The sequence below is a fragment of the Thermobia domestica genome, chromosome 12 (genome assembly GCF_964235325.1).
Source record: "Thermobia domestica chromosome 12, izTheDome1.hap1.1, whole genome shotgun sequence".
Taxonomy (NCBI): domain Eukaryota; kingdom Metazoa; phylum Arthropoda; class Insecta; order Zygentoma; family Lepismatidae; genus Thermobia; species Thermobia domestica.
The window spans coordinates 174,887,120-174,913,838 of record NC_137465.1 but is presented as its reverse complement, the minus strand read 5'-3'; the positions used below and the strand labels follow the sequence as shown (position 1 = coordinate 174,913,838).

At 34.3% G+C, this 26,719-nt stretch overlaps 1 protein-coding gene across 1 annotated transcript in view; it reads right to left on the bottom strand.

Annotated features, from left to right (window-relative positions):
- Positions 1–587: 587 nt before the first annotated feature.
- Positions 588–26,719, bottom strand: part of LOC145666842 (homeobox protein XHOX-7.1-like) — a 150,566-nt gene continuing 124,434 nt past the window's right edge. The window contains exon 2 of the mRNA XM_081734417.1: positions 588–8,434. Coding sequence (XP_081590543.1) covers positions 7,986–8,434 — 449 coding nt within the window. The 3' untranslated portion in view covers positions 588–7,985. The remainder of the gene's footprint in view (positions 8,435–26,719) is intronic.

The following is a 26,719-nucleotide window of genomic DNA, read 5'->3' as shown; positions in this document are numbered from 1 at the left end:
GATTACCCGCTTCGCTGGGTTGAAATAAAACCTTTAAAAGCATTTCTCCTTACGTAGTGTGTTTGGTACCTTTGAAGTATGGTATATTTGTCTGTAGTGGCAACCATGCTTACGCTTATTTATTTATTTATTTATTTATTTATTTTTTGCGTCCTCCCTCTCTCCTACGTTCCACCGTCAAAGTGAAATGACAAAAACCATTCCAGATCCAAACCTCATCTATGTTGAAGATTTGATCGAGATCGGTCGGGTCGTTCAAGAAGTATAACGTCACATAGTCACTTTCATTATATACATGTATATGTATTTTACTTATATATATGTTACCGAGTCTGCTTTGATAATTGTCACTAGACAAACAGATGAACAAATCTATTCTAGAAGAATTTTCATAGTTTAAAAGTGCTTCCTATATTTAAAAAGGCTTAATTTCTGCTCATTGCATCATAGGATGTGACGTATATCGGTGTTCAAAATCCTCATTCCATGTCCTTAGCATCTTATGTGTGATAAACTAGTTTGTTCTGTATCTCATATTGGTTAATATAAGGTATACATTTTGAAAAAAAAACAACATTAAAGTTGAATATTATTTTTATTATCATTATTATAAACATTTTTTTAAATCACGACATTTATTATAATTATTGTACAACATAAAATGTTCGTAATCTTTTTCTTTTTCTTTCTTTAGTTCATTTTACACAAAACACAAATTTTTTGGACAAGAATTAACGAGTACACTTTCGTTCCTCAATAGCAATATTACAATATTATGTAGATATTTATATTTATGTACAATATACATAATCATACCTTACTTACATATATATATATGTTTTAAATTTATAATGCTTTCACATGCGTTCACATCACAAACTAATGATATTTTTCAGTTTTCTTTTAGTCTCTTTTCTGTCTTGAATTTTAAATATCAACGTCTTAGAATTTAACTAATCATATTCACACATGTAACAAGAAATTCTTTGTAAGTTTCATTTTATGCACTTGTGGAACTTAAAAGAAAAATGATCCTGCCATTTTGAAATGAACCTTTTTGATATTTACCAGTTCACAATTTGCAGTAAGTTTCAAAATGATCTTCGGTGTTCTAAAATGTTGTTATAAACAAATGCTAGGACAGCTTGTATGTGCATGCCTTAAATAGTTCAAAGAACTGTCACATAGATGGTGTTTGTGTACAATTAAAGCAATAATGTTCATTAATTGGGGATGCGTACTGAAAACACTATTTATTCTGGAAAACTTAATTATTTGCAACATTTTTGAAAGCAGATATACAAAATCGTAAGTTATAAATAAAAAGTTCCTGAAAATAACACTATTTAAAAAGTATGATTTCTCACTGGTGCTGACATCTGTGTGACAATTCTATGAAACTACAAACACCATCAAACTGCTAGTAAACTACAGATCAATGTCCAAATAATTTTGTGCCTCTGGTTATTTGTTTTTGAACGGAAGATGAACTGTACAGCTTATTTTTTTTCACGTGTTCAGTTGTAATTCACATCTCTTCCGCTGTGTTGTGTTAGTAGAGCTACTAAGTGCTTCTAGAAATGTTCAAACTCATGAGCCAAGCTTTCGGGTTCAATCAGAACATTGCTCAATAATTTAGCATAAATCAATCTGAACAGAAACCCTATAAGTGGACAGCGAGTCAAAGACGAGTGTTATTGACGTCAGCAAGTTTGAGCATGAGTCTCGTGAGGATAGCTATCCCGAGCTCGATCAAGTGCGAGTTTAACCTAAGCATGAGTCACATTGACATTACTGAACGCGATCATGATTGAGGAAAGTAAGCTTGTGCATGCGCGAGTCAGACTTCCAAAATGACCATTTCTGAGCCCTATAACTGTTACAAATGTTAAGAAATCATGTTGAGATAAAATATCTACGCAACTTGCATTTCATATAACTCAACAGCTGTTACAAATCATTGTGTGATAGAATACCTGCGCAACTTGCATTTCATGCAAACTCAGCAATTGTTACAAATCATTATGTGATAGAATACCTGCGCAACTTGCATTTCGTTCAAACTCAATAGCTGTTATAATTCATTCTGTGACTGAATACCTGCGAAACTTGCATTTCGTGCAAACTAAACAGCTGTTACAAATTATTCTGTGATAGAATACCTGTGTAACTTGTGTTTCGTGCCAACTCTACAACTGTTACAAATCATTGTGTGATAAAATACCTGCGTAACTTGCATTTCGCGCAAACTCTACAACTGTTACAAATCATTGTGTGACAGAATACTTGTGCAACTTGCATTTCGTGCAAACTCAACATAAAATCCATCTAGTGACAATTCAATTCATGCGTGATAGGAACAATTTAAAGAAAGAGGTTGGCTACGCAAATTAAACCCAAAATATCATCCGTCTACTTCAGAAAAAGACAAAGGAACATATTAACTTATAGATATATGCAGTATCACCTGCTCGGTACATATTGGACACGTTTACATGTTAAAAATAACTGTTTCAATTTCTCTTTCGTTCAATATTGATCTCATCAAAGTAAGTTGTTTACTTGTACAAAACTTTTGAAATAGTGTAGATCATTTTGAAATACTTCTTACATAAATGTTTTTTGTACACTTAGGATAGTCATTTCTATTACATAACCAGAAAACATTGTACATTCGAGGAATAAAATACGTATACATGTGTATAACCTTCACTTTAAAAATTAAAACAAAAAGTTATTATGGCACAAGCAGTCATAACATTTAAAAAAGACAATGAAAAACTATTATTTTTCTTGTTTTAAATCTTATCAAAATGAACCAATAACTGTAATATTGGGCTAGCATAAATTTAATTTATGAATACAAAAAAGGATTTGACAATTTAGTAACGAACTATTAATACAAAATAGACACTTTATAAATTGATCAGCAGTTTTAACAAATTACTAATACAGCCAGAAAGCTATAAGTTGACCAACCGTTTTCAGTTTTCTAGTATGTGTCAACGAAAAGCTCGACGCACATGAACATATCCAGTTAACTTATGAAAATATTGTTAAAATATATATAATTCTGACATAAAAAATGCACGAGAATTAAGGTTTCAAGAACGTTTCATTCAATCAAGGCATATTATAGTAATATATACATTATTTCTCTGACAAAACTAATATTTACTAGCGTAGAATGCGGTCTTTCTTTCTAAATATGAACTATTAAAACACCTTCCACACGTATAATTTTTTTACTGAACAGACAATTTGCTATCTTTAATTTCTTTCAGAAAAAAAAATGTTTGATATTTTTCTGATTCATATTTCTGACCAGAAATAATTAAATATTTCAGTCAAAGATGTACTTCTTAAAGGAGAAAATTGGGACGATGCTGGGGAAAGAATTTTGTTGAAGAAGAGAAATGAGTAGAGGAATGTAGGTATGGCAGGGTGTCATTTACGGGGACGCAAGGGAGGTGAATTGCCTTCTCTGAGTTTAAGAAGTGTACATAGTTTAACCTTGAGTAATATAGTAATGAAAAGTGAACTATTTATTGTATTGGTGTAGTATCTTCGGCTCCTCTCCTTCTCCCATCCGAAAACAAAACTTGAAATGGTGCCACTGTGATATTTGTGGGATATTGTGAAATTTTTTAAAATCTGTGTTTTGGTCATGTGGGTTTTTTTTTATAATTCGTAGTAGTTTTTCATATAAAATAATTGCAAAAAGTGCTACTATTGTAATACAATCAATCGTGATATACGGCATTTTTAACCGCCCTCGATGTTCTCATATTTATGCTTCTATCGCGACTGATAGTAATAAAAGAAGTACAACAGACAATAAGATCGCGAGAGAATTGTAGTGAAGAAAAAGTAACAGAACGCTCACCTCTGTTGCGGGGGATTATCTGGTTCGATCTCGGGACATACGAAATTGTGAAGATATTCTCTAGGGGTTCTAGGGGTTCTTCTAGATTGTTTTCTAGGGGTTCTTTTTTCCTACTACTTTTTCATTTCCCCAATTATTTTATTAATAAATCGTCTGGTTTTAGCCTACAGGTCCATAAACGTGTGTTCAGGGGGAATAGCACTAAATATTTTAGTTTCATTCTTTGTTATATGGAAAAACATGGAATTTCCCGTTAGAGAACAATATGGTAGTGTAACAGAAAAACTAATTTATGCTGTTAATATTTATGTAGAAAATCACGAAAACCAAGTAATAACAATCTCCTATCGAACATGTCTCTACTAGGTCAGGAGAGAAGCGGTGGTTTACCATTTCCGCAATAAGCGTGCTCTGGTAAAACGTGTGTTAGCTTCGCTCCTTCTGCTCTATCACAGTTATGAGACCATACTTGTTCTATAGTATGCTAAATTGGTCAAGTGCTCTTCGTGTTTTCTAACTGTTTTGACACATTTTACAGAGTCTCCCTTCAGCGTAGTGTTAATTCAGTGAAACTTAAGTTATATCTGCTATAAAAGATTGCCAATTCATATTGGTGTTTGAAGAAAGAAAAAAAGAACTAGACGTTCTCTGCCAATCCCAAGCAAAATATATCAATGGATGACCACAACGTTTCCTGGAATCTTTGATCATTTAAGTGCATTACAACTGAACTCCGGAACCTACATTATATATATATATATAAAGTTTCGATCTACTCAGGAGTTTGAACAATTTCTTAACCATATTTCATGAACTATAAGACACACTTTTTTCTTCAAAAAATTGCCTCCAAAATGCAGATGCATCGAAATTAATATAAAAATGTCCAGTATTTTATTTAAAATTTCGGCTAGTCTTAAAAATTGCCATATATTCGATGCCGCGGAAAACCTATCCCTATCTGGCAACATTGAATTCAACTGACAGAGCAGTGCACCGATGCGACGAACATGAGTTGTGGGGATTCACAAGCTTGCTAACACTGTCTTCCTCCCGCCCCGCCATCACAAACCCAGAACCGCATACTAGAATATACGGTGTGCGTCTTATACCGTAGTCCGTAAAATACGGACTGACCCGTCCATTATGGAATTTAAACACGATAATAACTTCGTTAGGGTAGTGCGTTGTATCTGCTTCTGATAATATACGAACGATGTGTAACTACGATTTCTCCTTTGGAACGTCCCATGTATTTGTTGAAAGAATCACTAAGTCATCAGCGCCAAGTTTATAAAATTGAAATGCAATATTGGAGTCCGCTCTTCTCAGGCATTCATAATGATGTTCGACTCGCTCAAATAAAACTGCAGAAACGTATTCTTTCTAAATTGATTGTTACCAGTCACAACATTGGAGTGTCCTACGAAAATCAACCTATTACATCTTTTTCTTGTATTCCAGTGACAACCATACATTAATCTTCTGTCTTTTAAAACGTTCCCGTTTAACAGGGTCATGTGACATACCTATAACCCAGTTGCAAGTGCATATAACGGAGTTAGGAAAACTCCCTGTGTTTGTCAGTGCCTACCGTACTCATAAAAATGATAGAAGTGTATTCTTTCCGTCCTTCCAGTCATTGAAGGCCGCGAATGGTGGTATCCCTTCCCTGCGAGATCCTAAGGCTTTTCCTGTCATGAACGACTCCAGCTCCACCAGAGGAGTCGCTACTCGCCCTCCCAAGTGCTAGTCATACAGCGCTATCCCCAGAAAATTGTTTCATACTGAGAGCTATTCTGCACCTATACCGCTTAATAATGATCACAACAAGGAAGAGTTTATGTACTCCTCTCCAGTTCAAGGTGCAGATGTTGATCGTCAGATCATTCCTCCTACTTACAGTCAGAATATCAGTGACTGTTTTTCCTATAGAACAGCCCGCATGATCACCAGGAAACGAAGGTTATCTCCACTCCTTTCACTAAATTTTAAGCGAAGGAAGTTGGCAAAAGCTTGAACGAAGACACATGACCTTTCATTATCTAAAGAAAGTATTTCTAATGTTCGAAATACCACTAAGTGAGTGCTATGGTCTGAAATATCAACATCCAATTCAGAACTGGCATAAGTCAGAGTTGGTGCCTGGACATCCTTGTATTTCCTACAAATGTCTACTACAAAGCTGTGTCTAGTGCATTCTCTTACTTCATGATATGTCAAATGTTTTTCGGGTTACTTTACTGTATTCTGTTATTTCTTGGTTTACACCTTGCGGCTACTACACAGAATTTAAATTTCACACTACTTTTACGATGCTAGAAAGCTCTCCAATTAATTGATTCTAGATTTTGTGTCCGACATAATCCGTTTGGAATAGAAAACTTATTTGTAATAAAAAGATAATTTCATAAGTCTTAAATTATATAATTTCACATGCATTATGTATAAGCTATCACCAATATGCCAGTTACGCTCAGACGAAGAGGGAAAATGTACACGCAATTTCCGCAGTGCATTCTATCAGTATAGACAACTTTGAATAACGCTTTGTAAAATATTTTTTAAAGCCACTCTCTTAGTTAAAAGTACTAATTCGAACCATCTTCTAGAGCGGATAGAGAGCTTTTAAGAAGAAGTCGGTTATATATATGATTGTACAGTGTGGAAAAAAAAATGTTTCCATACAATTCTGTACACACAAGTTTCAACGTACAGTATTAACAAATTTATGAAGCAAAAAATTAAATGAAATCAAACAAATATTAACATTGATTCTTCACTAACAGCAAATGTTTGTTTCTTTATTTGAAAACCTTGTTTGGTTTAGAAACATCAAATGTCCCAAAATACTGGGATCATAATGAATGAACAATCTTGTATATCTGCACAAGAATCAGGCGTCCGTGTTCAATTTGATCTATTAGCTTTTGCCAAACACCAGATTAGAGAGAAATGCATGTAGGTGGGCCATCTCAAGATTAAAAAAAAAATGTACAGTATTACTCCCTCAGTTTATTTTTATATTCACAATGTATTAAAATCCTCGTTTTTTATGTTTATGAGATTTTAATTTGCCGGTATTTATACCAAGTTATGTTGATTTGTAGTGTAAAGGATAACTGATATGACGTAGACAATAGAACAGATCATGCAAATAAAAACAACCATGCTCTTCCCTATACACTACATATGGGATTTCACTACATTAAGCACGCGAAAAACTCACTCAATTGCCAGTTCTGTTGTTCTACGTACCCCTACTCTCTTGTCAGTGGTTGAATATTTTTACAAATGTCATAACAATGGCAACATTCCATATTGAACTTCTGTCTGCAAAAGGCAGAAGAGATAGATTTATATGACGACAGACTATATTAATAAGCCAATATTGTGTGTATTCTATTGAACATTTTTCCATACAGAAGTTATGGAATAAACACGTATTATGACGATAACTTTTTGGGCTCCTGATCATTTCCCGAAATTTCCACTTTCCCCTCATTTACATAATTTTCCTTCTAGTCCCTTGAAAATGCAAAGGCAGGGATAATACTGTATTAAACCTGATTAAAATTGTTTTCAACAGGAATTATAGAATGTCAAAGTATCATCATGGCACTGTTGCCTCTTGCTTGAAATGGTAATTCTCTCTGTTACCATCGTTAACAAAGTTAATAGAATAGGAATATTATCTGGATCTGTGTACATTATAAATAACAAGGATTTGTACGTTTTCTATAACACCAAACTTACCCTTGTTCTACCCTCGTCTTAATTTTACCTTAGCGAGAACTCTTTGGTGAGATATTTTACGAATCAATATTACAATTAAAGTAGAACTAAAGAAATCTAAAGAAATTGGCAAAAAGTCGTTTTCTTTTTTGTTTTTTGTATAAAATAAATTGCAATTTTTGCAACGTCTAAACTGACAAATGCGTACTATCTATATCAGCAGCTTATAGTTCAGATGGCACCGTCATCCTTTAGAAGAAATTTCTTTCTTTTTTTTTTTTAACTTTCCATTTGGCAGGATCATGAATAATGTTTAATGATATCCATCTACTAAAAATAGCGTAATTAATTCTTTTGCTTTGGCTCAATGATGTAGGGAATTGGCAATCGAAGCACTAAGATGACTACTAGACGTGTATAGTCCACTACAAGTTGACACGAGTGGAGAAATCGGAGGTCGAACTAACGATCCTCCGTTTGCTGAGAAAAACGGAGGCATTCCAGGGAACAGTCCAAATGACGGCGGCAAAAGAGGCCGAGCACTTAATCTAAGTTTTTCAAGTTCGGCTTCTTGTAGTCTTTTGGCTTTAGCTCTTCTGTTTTGGAACCATATTTTCACTTGAGTCTCTGTTAAATGTAAAGACGACGAGAACTCTGCTCTCTCTGCTATTGACAAATATTGTTTCTCTCGAAATTTCTTCTCCAACGCCAATAACTGTTGAGTGGTGAATGGTGTCCGGGGTTTCCTATTGGGTTTATGCTTCCTCAAAGTACAGCGCACTGGGCCTGGTAATCTCGGAGGTTCGTTTTGTTCTGAAAATAAAAGAAGGAAAACGAAACAATTATTATCAAGTATTATAAAAAGGATTATAAATTAATACAAAACAACTTAATTAAATATACAAGTAATAACTCGTTTTATTAGTTGAAATCACAGTTTTCGCATAAGAAGTTTTTTTTTTTTTTTTTTAACAGCTTTTATTAACAACTAGAGACATGTCTCTGGAGCTAAAGGAAACTCGATTCAATGGCTGCAACCAGAGCCGAATTTAGTTTTGATGAGGCCCTAAGCTATTAAAAGTAGTCGGGTCTTTTACATGTCTAGCTCTCCTTTGTCAACTAAAATTTTAGGGAGCAGATTAGCAGGAAGGACCCCATTACTTACTTCATAGAAACACACTGTTGATGTATGTAGATTTTATTTTTTTTATGTCTTATCTTATTTTTGAGAACGTACATCCAGTTTTTCCTTTACATTTTTTGGGCCTCCAAGAGAGTGGGGCCGTAAGCTATAGCTTGTTTAGCTTATACGTAAATCCGGCTATAGTTGCAACAACACGCGGCATAGATCAAGAGAGCCAACATACAGATTTATCCAAGCCCATACGATGGAATATAAACTGAGTCTTTGGCACGAACAACGTTGTAGGCTATTCCAGGGTCGAATTAAGACATTCTGGCCCCCTAGGCTATACTTCTGGAATCCACTCCCTCCCCCCCCCAAAAAAAATCCCTTTTGGTTGTAAATTATAACGATCAAATTATCATCGACAATCGTCTAACATTCAGCAGCGCCTACATAAGATTCCAATGCTGAATGCAGTCTTATACAGCAAAATCATTCGAAAAGAGTAGAATAATAATATAATCTATGATATAGAATCGGTCACATAGAAAATTTCTAGATACAATATATAAATTTATTCTATAATATATAAAGTGGGAGAAAGGGTGCCAAATATGCCACCTTAGGTTCCAATCTATTCAACCTAGGCGCTAACCTGTACCTCGGGTGTTCAATGTAGGTATGAGGAACGAGATATCAAAATCATTATGAATCGTCAGTTTCACAGGAGAATTGTACACAAATCCAGATTCTGAGCACGACCCAAATATCTCAGCCATCTTTTGAAATCACCAGTAACTTTGTACTTATGAACGATTCTCTCAATCGTCTCTTTCGCCTAGGTATGTACACTCATGTCCAAAATTATTGTCGCATGTCTATAAATATGTTGTAATAATATGCATAATTTGATAACGAATTCGCCCGGTATTTCTTACAATGTTAGTATGTGTATAATCGGCAAAGACATGTATGTGGTAAATTTCATGTCAAAAGAGCAGAAAATAGGAACAATAAAAGGAAAATAAAACTTTCTTGTCCATTTAGCAACATTTTGTTTTAGTCATTCTAATTTTCGTGTTTATAGTTCTTTTCCTATGAAATATAGCACAAACAGTGGCGTATTTACGATTTTGTTTCGGGAGGGGCTTTGCTAACTTTCGGGGGGGCTTTGCCTGAAAATATGAAAATTCTGCAAGATATTTCATATACTTTACTATAGTAAGTAAGATTTCGGGGGGGGGGCTTAAGCCCGGAAGCCCCCCCCCTAAATACGCCACTGAGCACAAATATGCATTTCCCGATTATACACATAGTATAAGTATTAAAAATACCCTGCAAAATCATTATCAAATTATATTCTTACAAGAAGACAGTTATAGATATGCGACAATCATTTTGGACATGGGTGTATAGTTTCTTTCTTTTGATCCCTTGTACGCCAAATTCCAGTCTCATAAACGTTCATGCTTCCTGCTTCCGACTTGAGGCAAATAAATAAATTAATTAATTAAAAATAAGTCTTGATCTTTCGGATGGGTCTACCGAGCAGTTCATTTATCTTATTATTTCATTATCCTACCAGGTTATTAGTCCTTGTTCGAACTGGTAGTCGGTCCATTAATCCACACAAAAATATCTGCGTTTTTCAGCCACTGTTATACAAAATTATTCAAAAATTATTCTATCTTTCCATTAGCAAGAGCTTCATCTTGCAAATACTCTCATTTCATCTTTGATGCTCTCGAAGTCAGCATGAATAGAATACATTAAATTGCTTATTACACCTCTTAAATGCTTTGTAAATCTTTGACAATGCTGCTGAACACCGATTGACGTCTTCTTCAAGATGCAGTCATTGGATTTTAGTAAGCACAACACGCAACAAGTAGTGCGTTTTCATCATCTTCTTAGCTGTGTATCAACTAGTCACGTTACCTTTATATGAGTAATTTTCTCACTCAATGGCCTTCGAACAAACTTACAGAAAAATTAAGAACATGGTTGCAATTGTCACAGGTCATATTTTATCCAAACGAGCCCCCAAATAAAAATGATCGCAACTTCTCTCTTGTTTTCACTTAATCGCAGTTGTCGCAGGTCGCAATTGTAAAATATTCGATGATAGCGGATGCGAAAACTAGAGGACGAGGAGGAGAGATGTTAGTATTAGCAACGCGAGTCCCTTCCATGATAACACTGTAACCAGGCTTGCCAACCATACGATAATTTATCGTGATATACGGTAATTTAAGCCTTAATGCACGATAATAGGTGTCCTTGCGATAATAGGTGAATGTACGATCATTTTAGAACACACACTTTTCTGTGTAATTTTTGAATGTGCAAATAAATTGAAAGTCAGCATTAAATAATAAATACACACTGAGGTTTTTAACAGTCATTCCCGCTCAAATAAAGCAATAACGTTTTGGCAAATGGCAACCTTGCATCAATTCTTTAAATTCTATTAGGTTTACGAGGGGATTGAAATGCTGTTGTTCAGTGTAGTGTTAATACGGATTTTTAAAAAAATGGTGAGGACAATGGCACTAGTTTGGAGTTCAAAACTAAAGATTCTAGATAGGTTTATTATATACATATTATCGTTTTCATTAGTAGTATTATATACCTGTTTCTACAACTATCACATGCATAACGAATATATATATATATATATATATATATATATATATATATTCTAATATGCGATACTGTCTCAAATGTTTAACAAAAGAATTTAACCCTTTATTAGGCCGTGTTGCTCCCAAGCAACATTGCATTCTATTGGCTTATCCGCCATTTAATTGGCATTATTGCTTTCATATACATAATTTGCGGGTCGCTTCTTCAGATACTTCTAATCTTCGTCAACAGGGGACAGTCAAATTTAGTATTGTAGAAGCTTTATCTCCTACGTTCCGCGAAAGTTCTCTTTCTATTTTTTTTTTTTATTATTATTTGTGGTTTCTTGCTCTTTCGTAGGAAAATATTTCAATGAAACTGTTGGTAATTACTGACAGTATTCTTATGATATATTACCATAATAGGGCAATGCTGCTCCGCAGCTACACATAAGACCTATTTTATGGCAATGTTGCTTTGAAATAAACACCCTGTATTATGTAAGCAAAGTACAAAAATACTTTAAAGATTACGAAATTATGATCAGGAAGACATGATTCAACCATAAAAGCAAACTAAATATTTTGATGATAATGCTATCAATACTTGCCCATTAAATTGTTAAACTAATCAGATTAAAATAAACTGAGGGTTAAGTCTGTTAAGAAGGATGAACAAAGACTATAAAAGGTACAAATGTTAGGAATGTATGGATTTAGTGATTATTTCAAGGATGGCCCTTGAAGATTTCCTACCGGCATGAATGTGCTCAACAGAAGACTATCAGTATTTCCACAAAGTCACTTTCATCCTCGGGGGAAATCTAGAATCATCACTGCCACTGAAAATTCACAGTGAAATACCGTACCGGTACTTGGCAGTTGAGATCCAACATGAAACTTTCGATTTCTTTATTTGTTTCTTTTTTTTAAGACTGTAAAATTCAATAGAGCAATTAAAATTTCACAAAACCACTTAACATTTAATAATATACTATACTTGGAATCAGAAACGTAATCTTTATACATGTCAGCGAGAGTCTGAGTTAACGGAATTCTCATAACCTTTTATCTTCATTTGCAACTGATTCCAATTCACTGATAATAATCCCAAAATGTATGCAAAATATTCTGCCTAAAAGGGAAAATGGAAATAAATAAACCCCACTATCTGACCCATCCTGTTTTACAAGTGACAAAAACTTATAAAATATTCACGCATTTTTACGATGCTGATGATCTTTATCACTCGTGGGAAAACAAACGTAATTTCTTTCCTTCGACTAGTCAAGTGGCTTGTCGCATTAGGGTTTTGTTAACATTTGTCGCATTGGAGCGTAAAAATTATCAGTTGATCATAGCAAAATATCTCAATCACACGTTTCTGTACCGAATATATTATATTCACTTAGTTGCTTACTATATAGACCTATTTCCAGGCGACAACAAATTCTAACAAAAAGGGGGGGGGGGGAGAGCATGTTAAGGTTAACAGCAGTCAATGCTTTATAGAATACAATTTTTTTTTTTTTTTTGTCGTTTTATTTTAATTAGTTCCCAGAAGCATTATTGTATTCTATATATGACGAATCGACACTAATGCAGTTTTTTTTTCCTTCTCCTAATTGTTTTCATTAAACGAAGACATTAACCAAAGCTTACCTCCTTCAACTAAACATTTAAACCTTTAACATTCACAGTACTTCCTTCCATTGTTGTGAAGCGGGTTATTCAATTATTGTATTCTCGATACAGAAGAAAGCAGAAAAATATCTCCCACAATTACTTACGTCAACTTGACAAATTAATTGAAAAAAAAAAGGAAAAGAAAGATAGAATGGAAAGGCATTAGGACAGGAAAACAATTGAAAATCGTCATGAGTATGTGTGTATATATATTATAAATAATCGTCTCTAACTGGTGACGAATTGAGGTGAATTTGCACTCATCAAATACAATAGAAAATATCTTTTTTTGAAGTGACAGAGGTTCCATCTGGTGGTTGGGGTAGGAAACCGAATAGATAACAACTTATTGTTCTCGCTGGTAGATGTCAGCTTGAAATGTACTTAATAAAGACATTTATTTTATGAGGAATGAAACAGAAGGGGGCGGGGGGGAAAGACGGGTATAAAGAGAAACGTCTTCAAGAATAAGACAATAGATTAAAAAATAAACTTTTATAGGTCTAGAAGTTGTTGTTTTTTTTCTTAAAAGACTTTAATTGTTTTTTTGTTTAAATTATAGTGTTCCTTGTTAATTACTTCTTAATTTATTTTTGTGGAAACAAAAATAATAAAAAAAAATGTTTTGCTTTCAATTATCAAATGTTTAAATGAGATGTTTTTCGAAAGTATTGTTCACATAACTGGATGTTACATCCTGTTTGTTTATTTCCTTTGCTGCCTGGAAGTTACCGGTACAGAATTTGATGAAAGAAATAATAATAATAATAATAATACTGAAATTAATGATTCGTAACCACACAATTGTGATTATTTTGTGTTTATACTTATTTATTTTAACAATGTAAAAAGAAAAAGTACAATAATAAATCGAGAAACTAAAACAAACAGGAAAGGAGCGAGAACCGGAAATGAACTAATGGATAGATTATAGTTTGTAGTGATAAAAATGATTAAAGTTTAACAGAAGAAAAGTTTAACTTTGTTACTCTTAACGGGTCACCCGCTTTTATAATATTTGTTGATTTGTCTAATCCGGTGGCATGTTGGCTCACTGGTAGAGAATTTACCACTAGTGCGTGCGATCCACAGTTCGATTCCCGTTCAAGCAAACTTATTCATTATGAAGCCCACTTGGTGGGAGCTGGGATCGAACCATGAACCCTACGCAACAGAGGTGGAAGCAAATTGTCTGGACGCTAGCGCCAACTATTGGCGTCAGGCAGACAGCGCAGGTAGCGACATCTATTTTGCTACAGTTAACTATTAAGAATTAGTGTTACACACAAACTGAGACGTTTTCCTAACGGGTCTAACTGAATGCAATATCATTCAAAGCAATATAGCTTGCAAATCCTGATAGTGAAATAACATGCTAAACGTTCATGATAGGTGTTAGCAGTACTTCGGTTACCTACTTAGCATACACGTGTAAAAAATAGTGGGAAGGACAATGAAATGCACATTGCACACAGCAGAAATCTTGATTTAAGCAAATGTCTGTCTTCGAGATTGAATCAGTTATTATATTTCAAGGGGATAATGCTGCTAATAGTGACATAATGCCTATATATGGGTACCAAGTAAGTATCTATATACGTATATCCAAGCGCTTATTTACAATGGATAAGAATTCGCATATTATATTCTTTGCATGTGTTCCACATTATGATTTTAGCGAAACAGAAGAAGAGTGTTGTGCAGAAAATCATTTTTGCAATAGAGAACAAAAGAAATTATACATACATTTATCAAAATACAAACTTACGATTATGTTACTCCTTATTTGTGTTATATTTCTTTATTTTCTCCCATATGAGCGGCATGCTAAGTAGAAACAATTATAAATGCTAATTACATAAAACATAATAGTTGCAAAATCAGTAATAAAAAATATTAACGAGACAAGTAAGAAACACAAACATCTTCATTATTTGTAAGAGGAGGGAAAAAATTAGACTTACTTTTTATATAAACAATGACGTATGCAAATAACATGTTATTTATGTTATTGAAGAATAACGTAAATATATGTAATTATATATATAAATTACATATATTGAAACTCTTGTTTCTTTCAATTTCTAAGGAATCAGACGCGAAGGTAGTAATTATATGCAGTTTACGAAACTGGTCTGATCTTGACAAAACTTAACTCTTAATAAGTTTAGTATAATATGATATCCTATGATATGCAGGCTATTTTTTACGAGCTATGTGCTAGTCATCAAGAGTTCCGTTTCGACTAAATCAAATTTTCGAAAGAAAAATCTCTAAGCAATCTACATATGAAACTTATTCAATTTTGACCGAACTTATAATGTTCTTAGAATTAGGACTAGGAATTAGATTTCTGGGCTGTCGTCATATATGACCATCTTAGCCCGTCATGACGTCCCTCGGCGAATACACTATCTGAGAAAACGGCAGGAAAGAAGGATTGGGGGAGGAAAAGAAAACTGCCTGGAACCTGTATACTAGGTAACATCCTGGCAGGTGCCTGGTATGAATGAGGAAAAACCCAGGAAAACCTTGCTCAGGATGGCTGGACTAAAAAGATCGATTGTCCCCACTGGGAATCAAAGTCGGGACCGCTCGCATCAAAGACGAAAGCGTTAGTGACTACGCTACGCGGAGCCACTTATCATGTTGTTATACCTTGACGAGTTTAGTAAGCAAATTAAATATTATAATGTTAAAGCTATTATTCCCGCTATGGATTATCAAAGTTGGGGATTTGGATTGGAGATGGTCAAATTTTCGAGATTTTTTTTAAAAGCATTCTATATAGCCTACGAGATTATTTGATGTTGACCGGACTTAATTATGTTGTTATACCTTGACAATTTTAGTGAAATATTTTAAGAATCAGATTATGGTTTTCGAGCTATAAGCCGTCAAAGTTCGGAGTTGGAGTAAGTCAAATTTAAAAAAAGAAAGAAAGAAAATATCTAATTGGTGACTAGAACAAAAGTACTAGGTATAAACCTGCCATTAATGTAAATACGAAACGGGCGGTGTGGTCCTGTATTCAATTCTCTTGTTGGAAGCAAAATAATTTGGTGAGAAACGAAGATTTTTTTAAGAGGTTAATTTACGTGATTGTCTGCCCACTCATGGACTGCAATGAATTCAAAACTCAGTCGCGGTTCCGAGTCCCTATGAATAGTACATCCTATCCTGCTTAATCTCGATCGTGCATAAAAACATAAAATAAAATTCAAACTCTAAGTGTAAACAGGTCAACCTCATTTAACACTTTTCGGGCAAGCGACGCACTATGCCCGTAGTGGAACTAATGCCTAGTATGGCGAACGACAAGCAATGCACGCCCTTTGCTTTACATTTTTATTGTGAGTGAACTATCCACATTTATTAACACCATTTTGTTCAAATTTGAGTCGCTAGATGGCACGGATACATTGTTTCCTTACAATGAAAGCTTACTTGAACTCGTGTTGAGCTCACGTTTATATACCGTTGTAAAATGGAATCGAGCAATTTCAATGCTGATCAGATTTTGAAACCTCTTCACGAAAATTTTAGTTTTCTGATAATTTTCTAATATAATGAAACATATGTATTCAATTTTTAAGATATTTCACACCAGTTTTTGTACTATTTACTGTGAATGCCTGTACAATATGTTCTAATACAATTATTGTTTTTCTTTCCGAAAAAAAAAAGTGTTAACGAAAAAGATTTTTAAATTATTGTAAATATAACAAGTTGCATATCTTCCGAAATACCTAACATTGTATTATCAATGTGTTTTTTTAAATAAAAATAACTTGAATCAATTGTTTTCTACGAATTTTTTTTAAAATTCTATATTAAATACTAAAATACTAAAAAATACTAAAAAAATCCTTCGTCTACTGAGAAAAAAACAGTATTCTAAAATCATCCGCAGACTTTACCTATATGAAACATAACCTGTTGTAGCGTAGAAACATATAAGTAATTCTGAATGTCAGCATAGCGATAACATCGCAGTTTGAAGTAATACTATCGTAGTGTCTTCCCCTTACAACTTACTTGTGGGTGATGTATTCCTTGCGATGCCGAGTCAAAGAGAACGGTGACAGTATGGTTGACTACTGGGCACCTCCTGTTTTTTTTTATTTTGATCTTGAGTACGTGTTCGAATTTGCCAATTTTTATGCAATAGTATTGCACAAAGTTACAATGTGGCTGGATGTTTACAATACTCACACTTACCTAAACATTGACTGCAAGTACTAATCTTTTCCTTAACGTACTAAATATGAATGAATTCACATGAAAGCGAACTCACATTCCTTGCCGAATTTGTTTCCATAGGAAGAAAATGAAGTTCTATAGGTTTTTGAATAAATTACGTATATTCTACTCTCAAAGATAATATGAAACCTGAATGAGTAGTATCTCTTATTGCCTGTTTAGAGTTCAACTTTCGTTTCTAACATCGAGATTGCATGAGATAGTACCAAACGCTTAACGTGATATCATAATCACTACTCACGTTTGCATTAGACCCCACCGGAAATCAAGCGTTCAAAAAAAGCACACATTTAGTTTAGTCACTTCCCCACTAACGAGCTGGTAGTATCTGTGGTCTTGGCAAATAACCATGCAATTACCAAGAAGCGAAAAATTTCACAGGAGACTAATTTTAAATTTTCACCGCATTATGCAGATGTCATAACTTAAACTAGTTAATTATTAAGCAATAATTTTCGAATTTGAACAAAAATTTCTATACAGCTCTAGTATATTTTTCTGTAGGGTTGTCTACGAATAAGAATTGTGGCTGTCTCTTCTCGGAAAGGTGTCGTCTAAAGTAAGTGATATCTCGTCTCGAAACTTACCTATTTCTATTGGAAGAGTCCTATCTCGTGTTGTACCGCGTCAAGAAAATTATTTCTTATCTCTTGAAATGAAGTTTTACGTCTCACAGTTATGCGGTTAGGCTAAAAGAGACGGTGATGATGAGAAATGAAGGTACTGGTGGAATGAAGAAAGTGTGAGGAAACAGGAGAATATCGATAAAACCCCCGTACATGGTGTTTTCCCCCTACTAATTTCACTTGGTGCGAGCTATGATCGAAACAAAGACCTCATGCATCACAGGTGGATGCTCTACCACGGAGCCACCACGGCCCTTTCTCGTCTCTTCATGTGGGCTGTACTAATTTTTCCAAACGTTCGTCCTTTTCCAAGCCGCCTAGATTTATTGTGCTTGCGATTATTACTTTTAAGAAAAGCGTTGATAGAGCACCTGAAGTATGCCCATAAACATCTTTATACAGTTATTCGTGACTTGCTGTTCAGTGTTACTCTTTCTAATTATGTATCAAGCAAAATGAAAATTTTATAACTCTGTAATACATCTTCATTATACGTGCATATCTGAAAAGGCTTTCGGTATTATTTTCAAGTTTTTTATTCTATTTTATTTTTTTAAAAAAAGTAAAATATATTATACGGAGGCAACTGATGATGACTCGTATGTCGAAAGTTAACGAGCCGTAATACTGAAACCAGTTTTTAATACATGCTTCGATTGTTTCATTTTGAGCACTGCATTACATGTATTATTTTATTTTTATAAAGCATTCTAATAACCGCTTATGCCTTAATTTCATAAATAATTTATATGAAGAGCATTACTAAGAATAAATGAAATTATACTTGCCAATTTAAAATTATGATTTCTTTTTAAACATGTTTCATATATTTTTTTTGTTTTGTTTTCTTTAAGATGCCCTTCTAGTATTCTTATAACATATGTCTGACCTTGTTCAGTAGGGACTTTTGTGTAATAATGATAATAGTAAATATATATTTTGATCACAAACATTTTTAGTGTCCATGCCGTTCCTTCACTTATCTCCTTAGAAGTAAAATTAATGAAATTGTCAGACATCCTCCAACGACACGATGTAACATCTAAGGGCAATGCGTATGTAGCATATTCTATGGATAACGTATGCTCCATAATGATTTCTGTAGTAAGCAAGAGGGTTCCTTATATTTGTATAATATACTACTGTCGGTAGAACGGATTTTTCTCAGTGCAGGAAACGTAAGCCATAGAGAGATCATATTGGTGTTGATCAATACCTAAGAGGATAGTGAACATTTTGGTACCAAATAGTAACGTAACCGGTGGCCACTGGCTAACTGGCGACCGTTCCCCAGATATTGGCCAAAAAAGTTCGGATTTCGGGATATATAAGGAGCCATATCTCGGGAACTGTAACTCATAGTGAAATGATATTTTGCGAATTTTTCAATTTGGAGCCGTCTATTTTGAGCATGTGCCTTCGTAAAACAACAAATCGTAGAACGTTTTAACATAACTCTTAAACAAAAGATGTGGAACAAATTTAGTACTCAAGGAAATAATAAATGGATAAATATATTAAAAGAATTGCTTAACGACTATAATAATAAAGTACATAGAACTATTGATACTTAATTAATTGATACAATTGATTGGTAATTGGTAATTAATTGATGGCCTGCAGAAGTTAATAAGAAAAGTTAATTCATTTTGCTTTCGTTCTGGCAATGCTCTTGGAGCATTCTCAACTGAATTTTCCTACATGTTGCTGCAACCCACCTTGATTAGTTGTGCTGTGGGTTAGCTAACTACTCAGGATAAATTAGTGATAAATCCGGAGCTGGGAAATGAGGAAACTTACAAAGCATGTGCTCAAGTATAAGAAATATGATTTTAAGCATTAAAATTCTTAAAGGGTCTATTATGATACAATAAATCTTTCCCCAAGTCATCTGCGTAGGTTGATTTAGAAAGAGGTACAATATATATAGCCACCAAATCTGAGGGAATGTCAATACCTATTTTGCTGGAGTAACTGTTTTCTTTGGTTTAGTAGCCTACTTTTTAGAAATTGAAAGTAATAACAGGACAGTGTTATGCATCAATTGACCAAACGTGAGTTTTCGATTTTCGAGATTTTTACATCAATGTGTAGGAGACAATGTAAATAATGTAAAAACATTGTTTGAAACCCTACTATTTGCTTAAACGTTCAGGAAAAGCTAATCGACGAAGCGTCAAGAACTGGATCGTAATAGTGACATGTTTGTGTTTCCTTCAATATCTCAACACCGTGTTTTATCTCTTGGTCAATTGATGCATAACACCGTATATCAACCTTCTTGAAGATTAATGCATATCTATTGCTTGATTCATTTACTGTCAAGTTAATGGCTATCTCTGTTAATATTCACGGTATTACTTCTACATTCAGATATTAGTCAATTACTAATTAACGTAATAACAAAATTGTTATTACCTTATGAGGTACATTTGGATGAGTATGCGAACCGTATATCGTATTGAGATTGACCAGTAGGAACAGGTCTCGCGCTCTTTGTCGTCATTGGCGCTTTAAACACGAGTATCTTGAACGGGAGTTGTTGAAATGTGTATATTGTGTGCAGTTCTATGCTTTTAAAAGATTATATCAGCGTTTCGCAATCTTTTTGAGTTTTTTGGAACACTAACATGTACAATCTAAAATCATCATCCAGCACAATTTAATTTTTTTTTTAAATGTGAAGTTTAAAATCCTTTGGTAAACCTTTAAAAATATAATGACTTGCTGTGTATTATCATAAAGAGATTACTTCTGAAACTGCAACTGTCTAAGTATAAAATAACGAAAAAATAGTTATTGTCACCGTTTTTAAGGTTATAAAATGATTACTTTTAATAGTAGCTTCTATTATATTCTGTAATGTTCTAAATTTCTAGCGGCACACCAATGGTTCCGTCGCAGAATACTAGTGGGATGGGATACACTGAAAGTGGCTGGATTACGTGGTAGTAATATTAACATTATATAAGTTGTATCTACCTTATTACTTTAGTTACAGGTACACTGTCTCCATAGATCTCGCTTCATACATATTAATAGCTTTCACCAGTAGTAGATTTTCTAAATATTGGCTTTTTAGGTTATCCAATTGGACCGAAATATATTCAAATTCTGAATTTTAAAGAAAATGGTACTCAAACCAAAGACATTTCGACCTAAGCTTACACTCACATCGTTTTGAGATCACGTCCACTCAATCTCACGCTCACTCATTTTGAGATCATATTCTCTCAACCTCTGGTGCGCAGAGTCTTTGGTTCGATCTCGAGACAAATGGTGGACAACATCGTGTCCATGGGTTTGCTCGCGATACTTCCGTTTACTTCTACATTCTCATTCCACCAATTCTTCCATCATCATTCACTTGCCTTAAACATCCGTCTCTGTTAGCCTAACGGACATAACCATGGGATGTTAAACTAAAAAAAAAGTTTTCATTTCATTTTCAACCTTACTCTTACTTCGTGAAGTTAAGGCCAGGTGAACGTTGTTAGTTTTTAACTCTTGACCTCAAGAGTTCGGGCACTTATTGTACAGTACAGAACTCATACACCTTTACTGAAAATAAGCATGAAATTCCATAACGTTGTCTCCTTTCACCGAAAGACACTATTAATAAAGATGTTAAAATAATAATAATAATAATAATAACAATAAACTAATTATTCAAACTAGTATCTTTATTTCTTTCAAAGATGTCACTAGTTGACAACAGATCTGCTGAGAAAGGCAAACACGCACACATAACTAAACACAACAGAAGAACACACTAGTGCATGTCTATTTCCGAGAGCAAGAGAACAATATTTCTATTTGATATAAAACATGAACGTTTGTTGATCCGGCCAATTCTTCAACTTAAACTAGGAAATTTATGGACATCATACGAAAATGGCACCATCCTACAAATCACAACAGTCATCGAAAAAAAAAAAGAACTTCGTGACATGCAGAGTCCTCTGTCGGCATTCAAAGGAAATCAAATGGTATTTGTCACCCACACTTTGTAAAGACGTAAAAGAATTGTCAACGCTGGCTATTCAAGCACTGTTAATGTTGCGACGTTTATCACCGTAAAACGGACTATCAATCTTTCCCATGATAGGTTGTTTTTCTGAGATCTTTTTTAACCGTTAACATGTCAGCTCAAATATTAACCCTTACATTTCTTCCCTCTTTTTCCAAAGCTTCATTTTTTTTCTTTTTAAATTTTGATTACTTGGTATTATTTTCTTTTCTTATCTGATGAGCAAGTTTGTTTCCACAGATTGTGATCAGTATATTTTTGATTGTTTACCGAGTCACGACCCTTATTGTTAAAAATTCGAAACCTTTAGCCTCACACAAAACGAACTTGATAGGTCCTCGCCAGGCAAGCGTAACAGGCATGTTCCGCGCTTCGTCGCCCTTGTATTGTGTGTGCAGTGTGGAACTCTGGGGGATAGAAAGGATGGAGAAGGGAGGGGGCATACAATTTAGAGATGTCCAGTTGAAGAGAGTAAGGGGGAGAGTAGGGGAGGAAACGGCAGAATGTTGGCGGGAAATCAGATATTATTTGCTCCTCTGTATGATTGTTTAGTAGTGATACAAACTACGAAGAATTTCACTAACAATGGGAACATATGGGCATCAAAACACTTCTCCATTACTTCCATAATAGATATACTAATCTGGATCAATAAATACATGTAAATGTTTTGAACTAAATTATAGAAATGTAATAACATAAATATCACAGAAGCAAATGTAAAAATGAAAATGATACTTTTAATTTGTCTAGGGTAAAGGAGACAATGGATGATTATCAAATAATTGATGGCCCGAAAATCTCGTAAGAGACGGGAGAACCCGAGAAAACTTACGGACACGATGTTGTCCACCACCAAACCCAATCAGCCTAGGATCGAACCTTCGCACCAGAGGTTAGCACTCTATAACTGAGCCACCTTTCTCCTCTGAAAAAAGTATGTCGATTTCTATCAATACTTATATATACATTTGTCATTAAATAGCTACTGATGCAATCAAGCAGATCAATTTATTTAGAAAGCTAAACTATAGATTTAAAATTTGTATTGAATAAGGCTCAGAAAGCCCCTCAGCCCCCAAAACTAGATAACTAGCAACGCTACAAGATAAAATTAGCATACAAATAAAATAAAATCATTATTAAAAACTTATGTTAATTTTATACACACCTGAAAACGTGTGTGATGAACACATGAAGGGTCCCGTCAGAGAGTGAAAAGTTACATTTTTGGGGATTATGCATCTTTCTCCGTGTAGTTGCTCGTACAAGCCAAAAACGTTTTGTTTATGTTTGTCTGTCTGAAGATATTGTACTTTTCAATGTATTTCGTCCAAATTTACCAATTCTGATTACTACGTTTATATTTCATTAATAGAGTTTTAAAAAAGTAACAGTGTCTCGTGTACCCCACGTGAAGGAGTTTGGTTTGTAACAATTATCTATTACCCTTTTTATTCTTTAGCGATTATCTATTACCGTCAGGCCCGCAACTATAGGGCGGCTAGGGGGGTCTGTCCCCCTAAACTTTTCGTGGCCCCTCCAGACTTTAACACAAAATGCTATTATTAATACAAAAAACAAAATTTAGCTATTTGTAAGAGAATTTTTAATGACTTGGCCCTCCCTAACATGTTCATGGCCCCCATCAAACCTCTGTGGCTGGTTGCGGGCCTGATTACCGTTTTTATTCTTGACTGATTATCTTTTGCCATTTTTACTCTTTAGTAATCAGCAATAAAATCGGAAGTCTCTGCCACTTCTTGTTTGAATAGACGGCTAAGAGAGATGTTACCTATTCTTAGAACTTTAAAACGATTCAAAAAAAAAAAAAAAACTACTTCTCGATATTTCTTATCGTTTTTGGTCTACGTTGATCAATATAGAAACCGGAAGTCATGGTGGATTTCTATCATTCCCTGGTTTTATTAAAGAGTTAACGATGGAAATTATAGTTACTGTTGGGACGTTTAATCGGTTGCAGGAAACCGTTTCCAGCTATCTAGTACCGTTTTTGTCCTTTTATAACTGTAAATAGGTTCTACACATCCTGGTTTGAATATTACCTCCACGAGTGAACTTTGTTCTTAACTTTTGACAATGTATATTCTGGCCAAAATTGCTAGTGATCCACCACGTAGTTCTTGAGATTGTTTTGCCTCCTGGAGAGACGAATACACGGTCAGACATGGTTTAGTCTCCCGGACGGTCGGACACATGAACAGACAGGGTAAATATATAAAGGAGTTTTAGTAAACCACTCCCGTACTGATGAAAGGATACACGTTTATATAGGTAATAAAGGAATTTTGGTAGACAACTCGCGGATGGATGAAAGGTCACACGGACAGACAGGGTAAATATATAAAGAAGTTTTGGTAAACCACTCCCGAACGGATGAGATGACACACTGAGAAACAGGGTAAACATATGAAAGAGTTTTGGCAGACCACTCCCGGACGGATGAAAGGACACACGGACAGACAAGGTAAATTTATAAAGGAATTTTGGTAGACAACTCCCGGACGGATGAGAGGACATACGGACATACAGGATAAATTTATAAAGGAGTTTTGGTAAAGAAACTTTAAAAATCAAAGAAAAACAACAATATTCTCGCTTTGTAATTGGGAGATTTCAGGTTTGAACTTCGCGGTCGTTTATCCGGAGAGACAGAGATTTTTCAGAAATTTTTCAGCAGTTACACTCGGTTAATTCTAATAATAATAATAATAATAATAATAATAATAATAATAATAATAATAATAATAATAATAATAATAATAATAATAATAATAATAATAATATAGAAAATTATCTTATTTCTTCCAATTGTTCTCCCACACCATTATTTGCTGTTATTGATAGTTTTTAATGATCCCATCCTAGATTGGCATCACAAGGTTGTATCTGGAATTTGGTCAAATCAAACTCATAAGAATATAGACCTACAAATCACCGAAATCAACTCACTAAACAAACCGCTGTCAATTACTTTTAGCGAAGAGAGATTTTGAAAGCAATTTTAGTGGCGAACTCAGTATGTATTTCCCCAGTCAGTGTTAACTATCCCCAATATCATAAAATCCACTTTGAAATCACACACTATGATTTGATCTTACATATACCTATAGAGTCGGATCGTTTTAATGGTTGCATAATAATTGCGAAAGGGGGAGGAATAAGTGAGGGGTTGTTGATAGCTCCCTCGTACACACACACATTATTGTTTATTTTATATTCACTTTTGCCCCTCCGCTTCTCTATATTGTACTCTTCTAACGAAACCACTATATCTTTATAGTTTTTTTTTTTTGTTTTTACCCCCTTCCCTCCTTTCAGTTAACACCCAATCATTTCTGGGTATTCATTTCATCGTGGCCATTCCCCTTCACCGTAAAGGCAGCACGAAAACCCATTACAAATCAATAATTTCCAATCAGAGAATCGTTGTAGCGTGTCAGTTGCTGTGGTTATCAGGATACAATTTGGAGAAAGGGGGCGATGTGTAGAATGAGATACTGTTTCAATGATTCCAACTTTATATTCGATCTTTCCTCTAACACGTTTTATTTTCTCGATGAATTGAATAATCCAGCGTTTCTTTTCTTCTTCTTCTTCTTTTTTGAGCTAACAATTATCAATCTGAATACTACTCATTAACAGTGGATTGGTGGGTAGGCCTACCCAAAAGTTTAAAAAAATAAATGAACGCTAAAAGATATACGTAATAAGGAGTAAATATATTTCCCACTATTTATATTAATGGTAGATAATTATTTAACAAATAGCATCAACAACTACTGTAAAAGTAATTTCCTATTGTCATTAATCAACCAAATGTGAAATACTATATCCATAAACGAGAGAGCAGGTCTACCTGCTCATTACTTGTAATTGTTTACTTCCTTGGTTTCCTTCTACCATACTTTCTGCTCTAGACAATTTGCCAATCTACCTAGACAATGGCATCATTAGCCACCACATCATGAACAACGAAGTGAAGGGAAAGAGCACTCGCACTTAGAAAGGAATAAACACTACAAATACCATCTCGTTGTCTGATTTTTCTTTAAATAATAATCTATTATATAAAAGAGAACGCACAAATCCTTTGTTCCCTCATCACGCTAATACGGCTGAACCAATTTCTTTTATTTTTGGGGGGTTATTAGGATTTGGACCCTAGATGGTTTTTATCATATCACTTTAATTTTTAATTACCAGTGTCTTGAGATAATTGACCATTCAAGTGTCCATAACGTACAAATCCTTTGTTAGTTCATCATAGGTAAAAATAAACGTATTTATATGCAACCCGCATGACCGTGTCACTCGGCGGGTTAACATAAATGACAGGCGATATAATGTTAACATTTACTGCAATCTACTATGGTTTTTATCATATCACTTGAAAGCGAAAAAGTAAAAATTATCTAAGTAACAAAGTTTATTGCGTTCCGGGGTGACCGCAGCGAAGCGGGGCGGGTTAACATAAATGACAGGCGATATAATGTTAACATTTACTGCAATCTTCTATGGTTTTTATCATATCACTTGAAAGCGAAAAAGTAAAAATTATCTAAGTAACAAAGTTTATTGCGTTCCGGGGTGACCGCAGCGAAGCGGGGTGAACGCTGCTAGTCTACTATATTAGTGAAAGACAAAGCAAACACACCTGCAGAGGAAAGATGGTAATCTTTTTTTTTATTGAATTCATTATCGAGCTTCAATCTCAATATA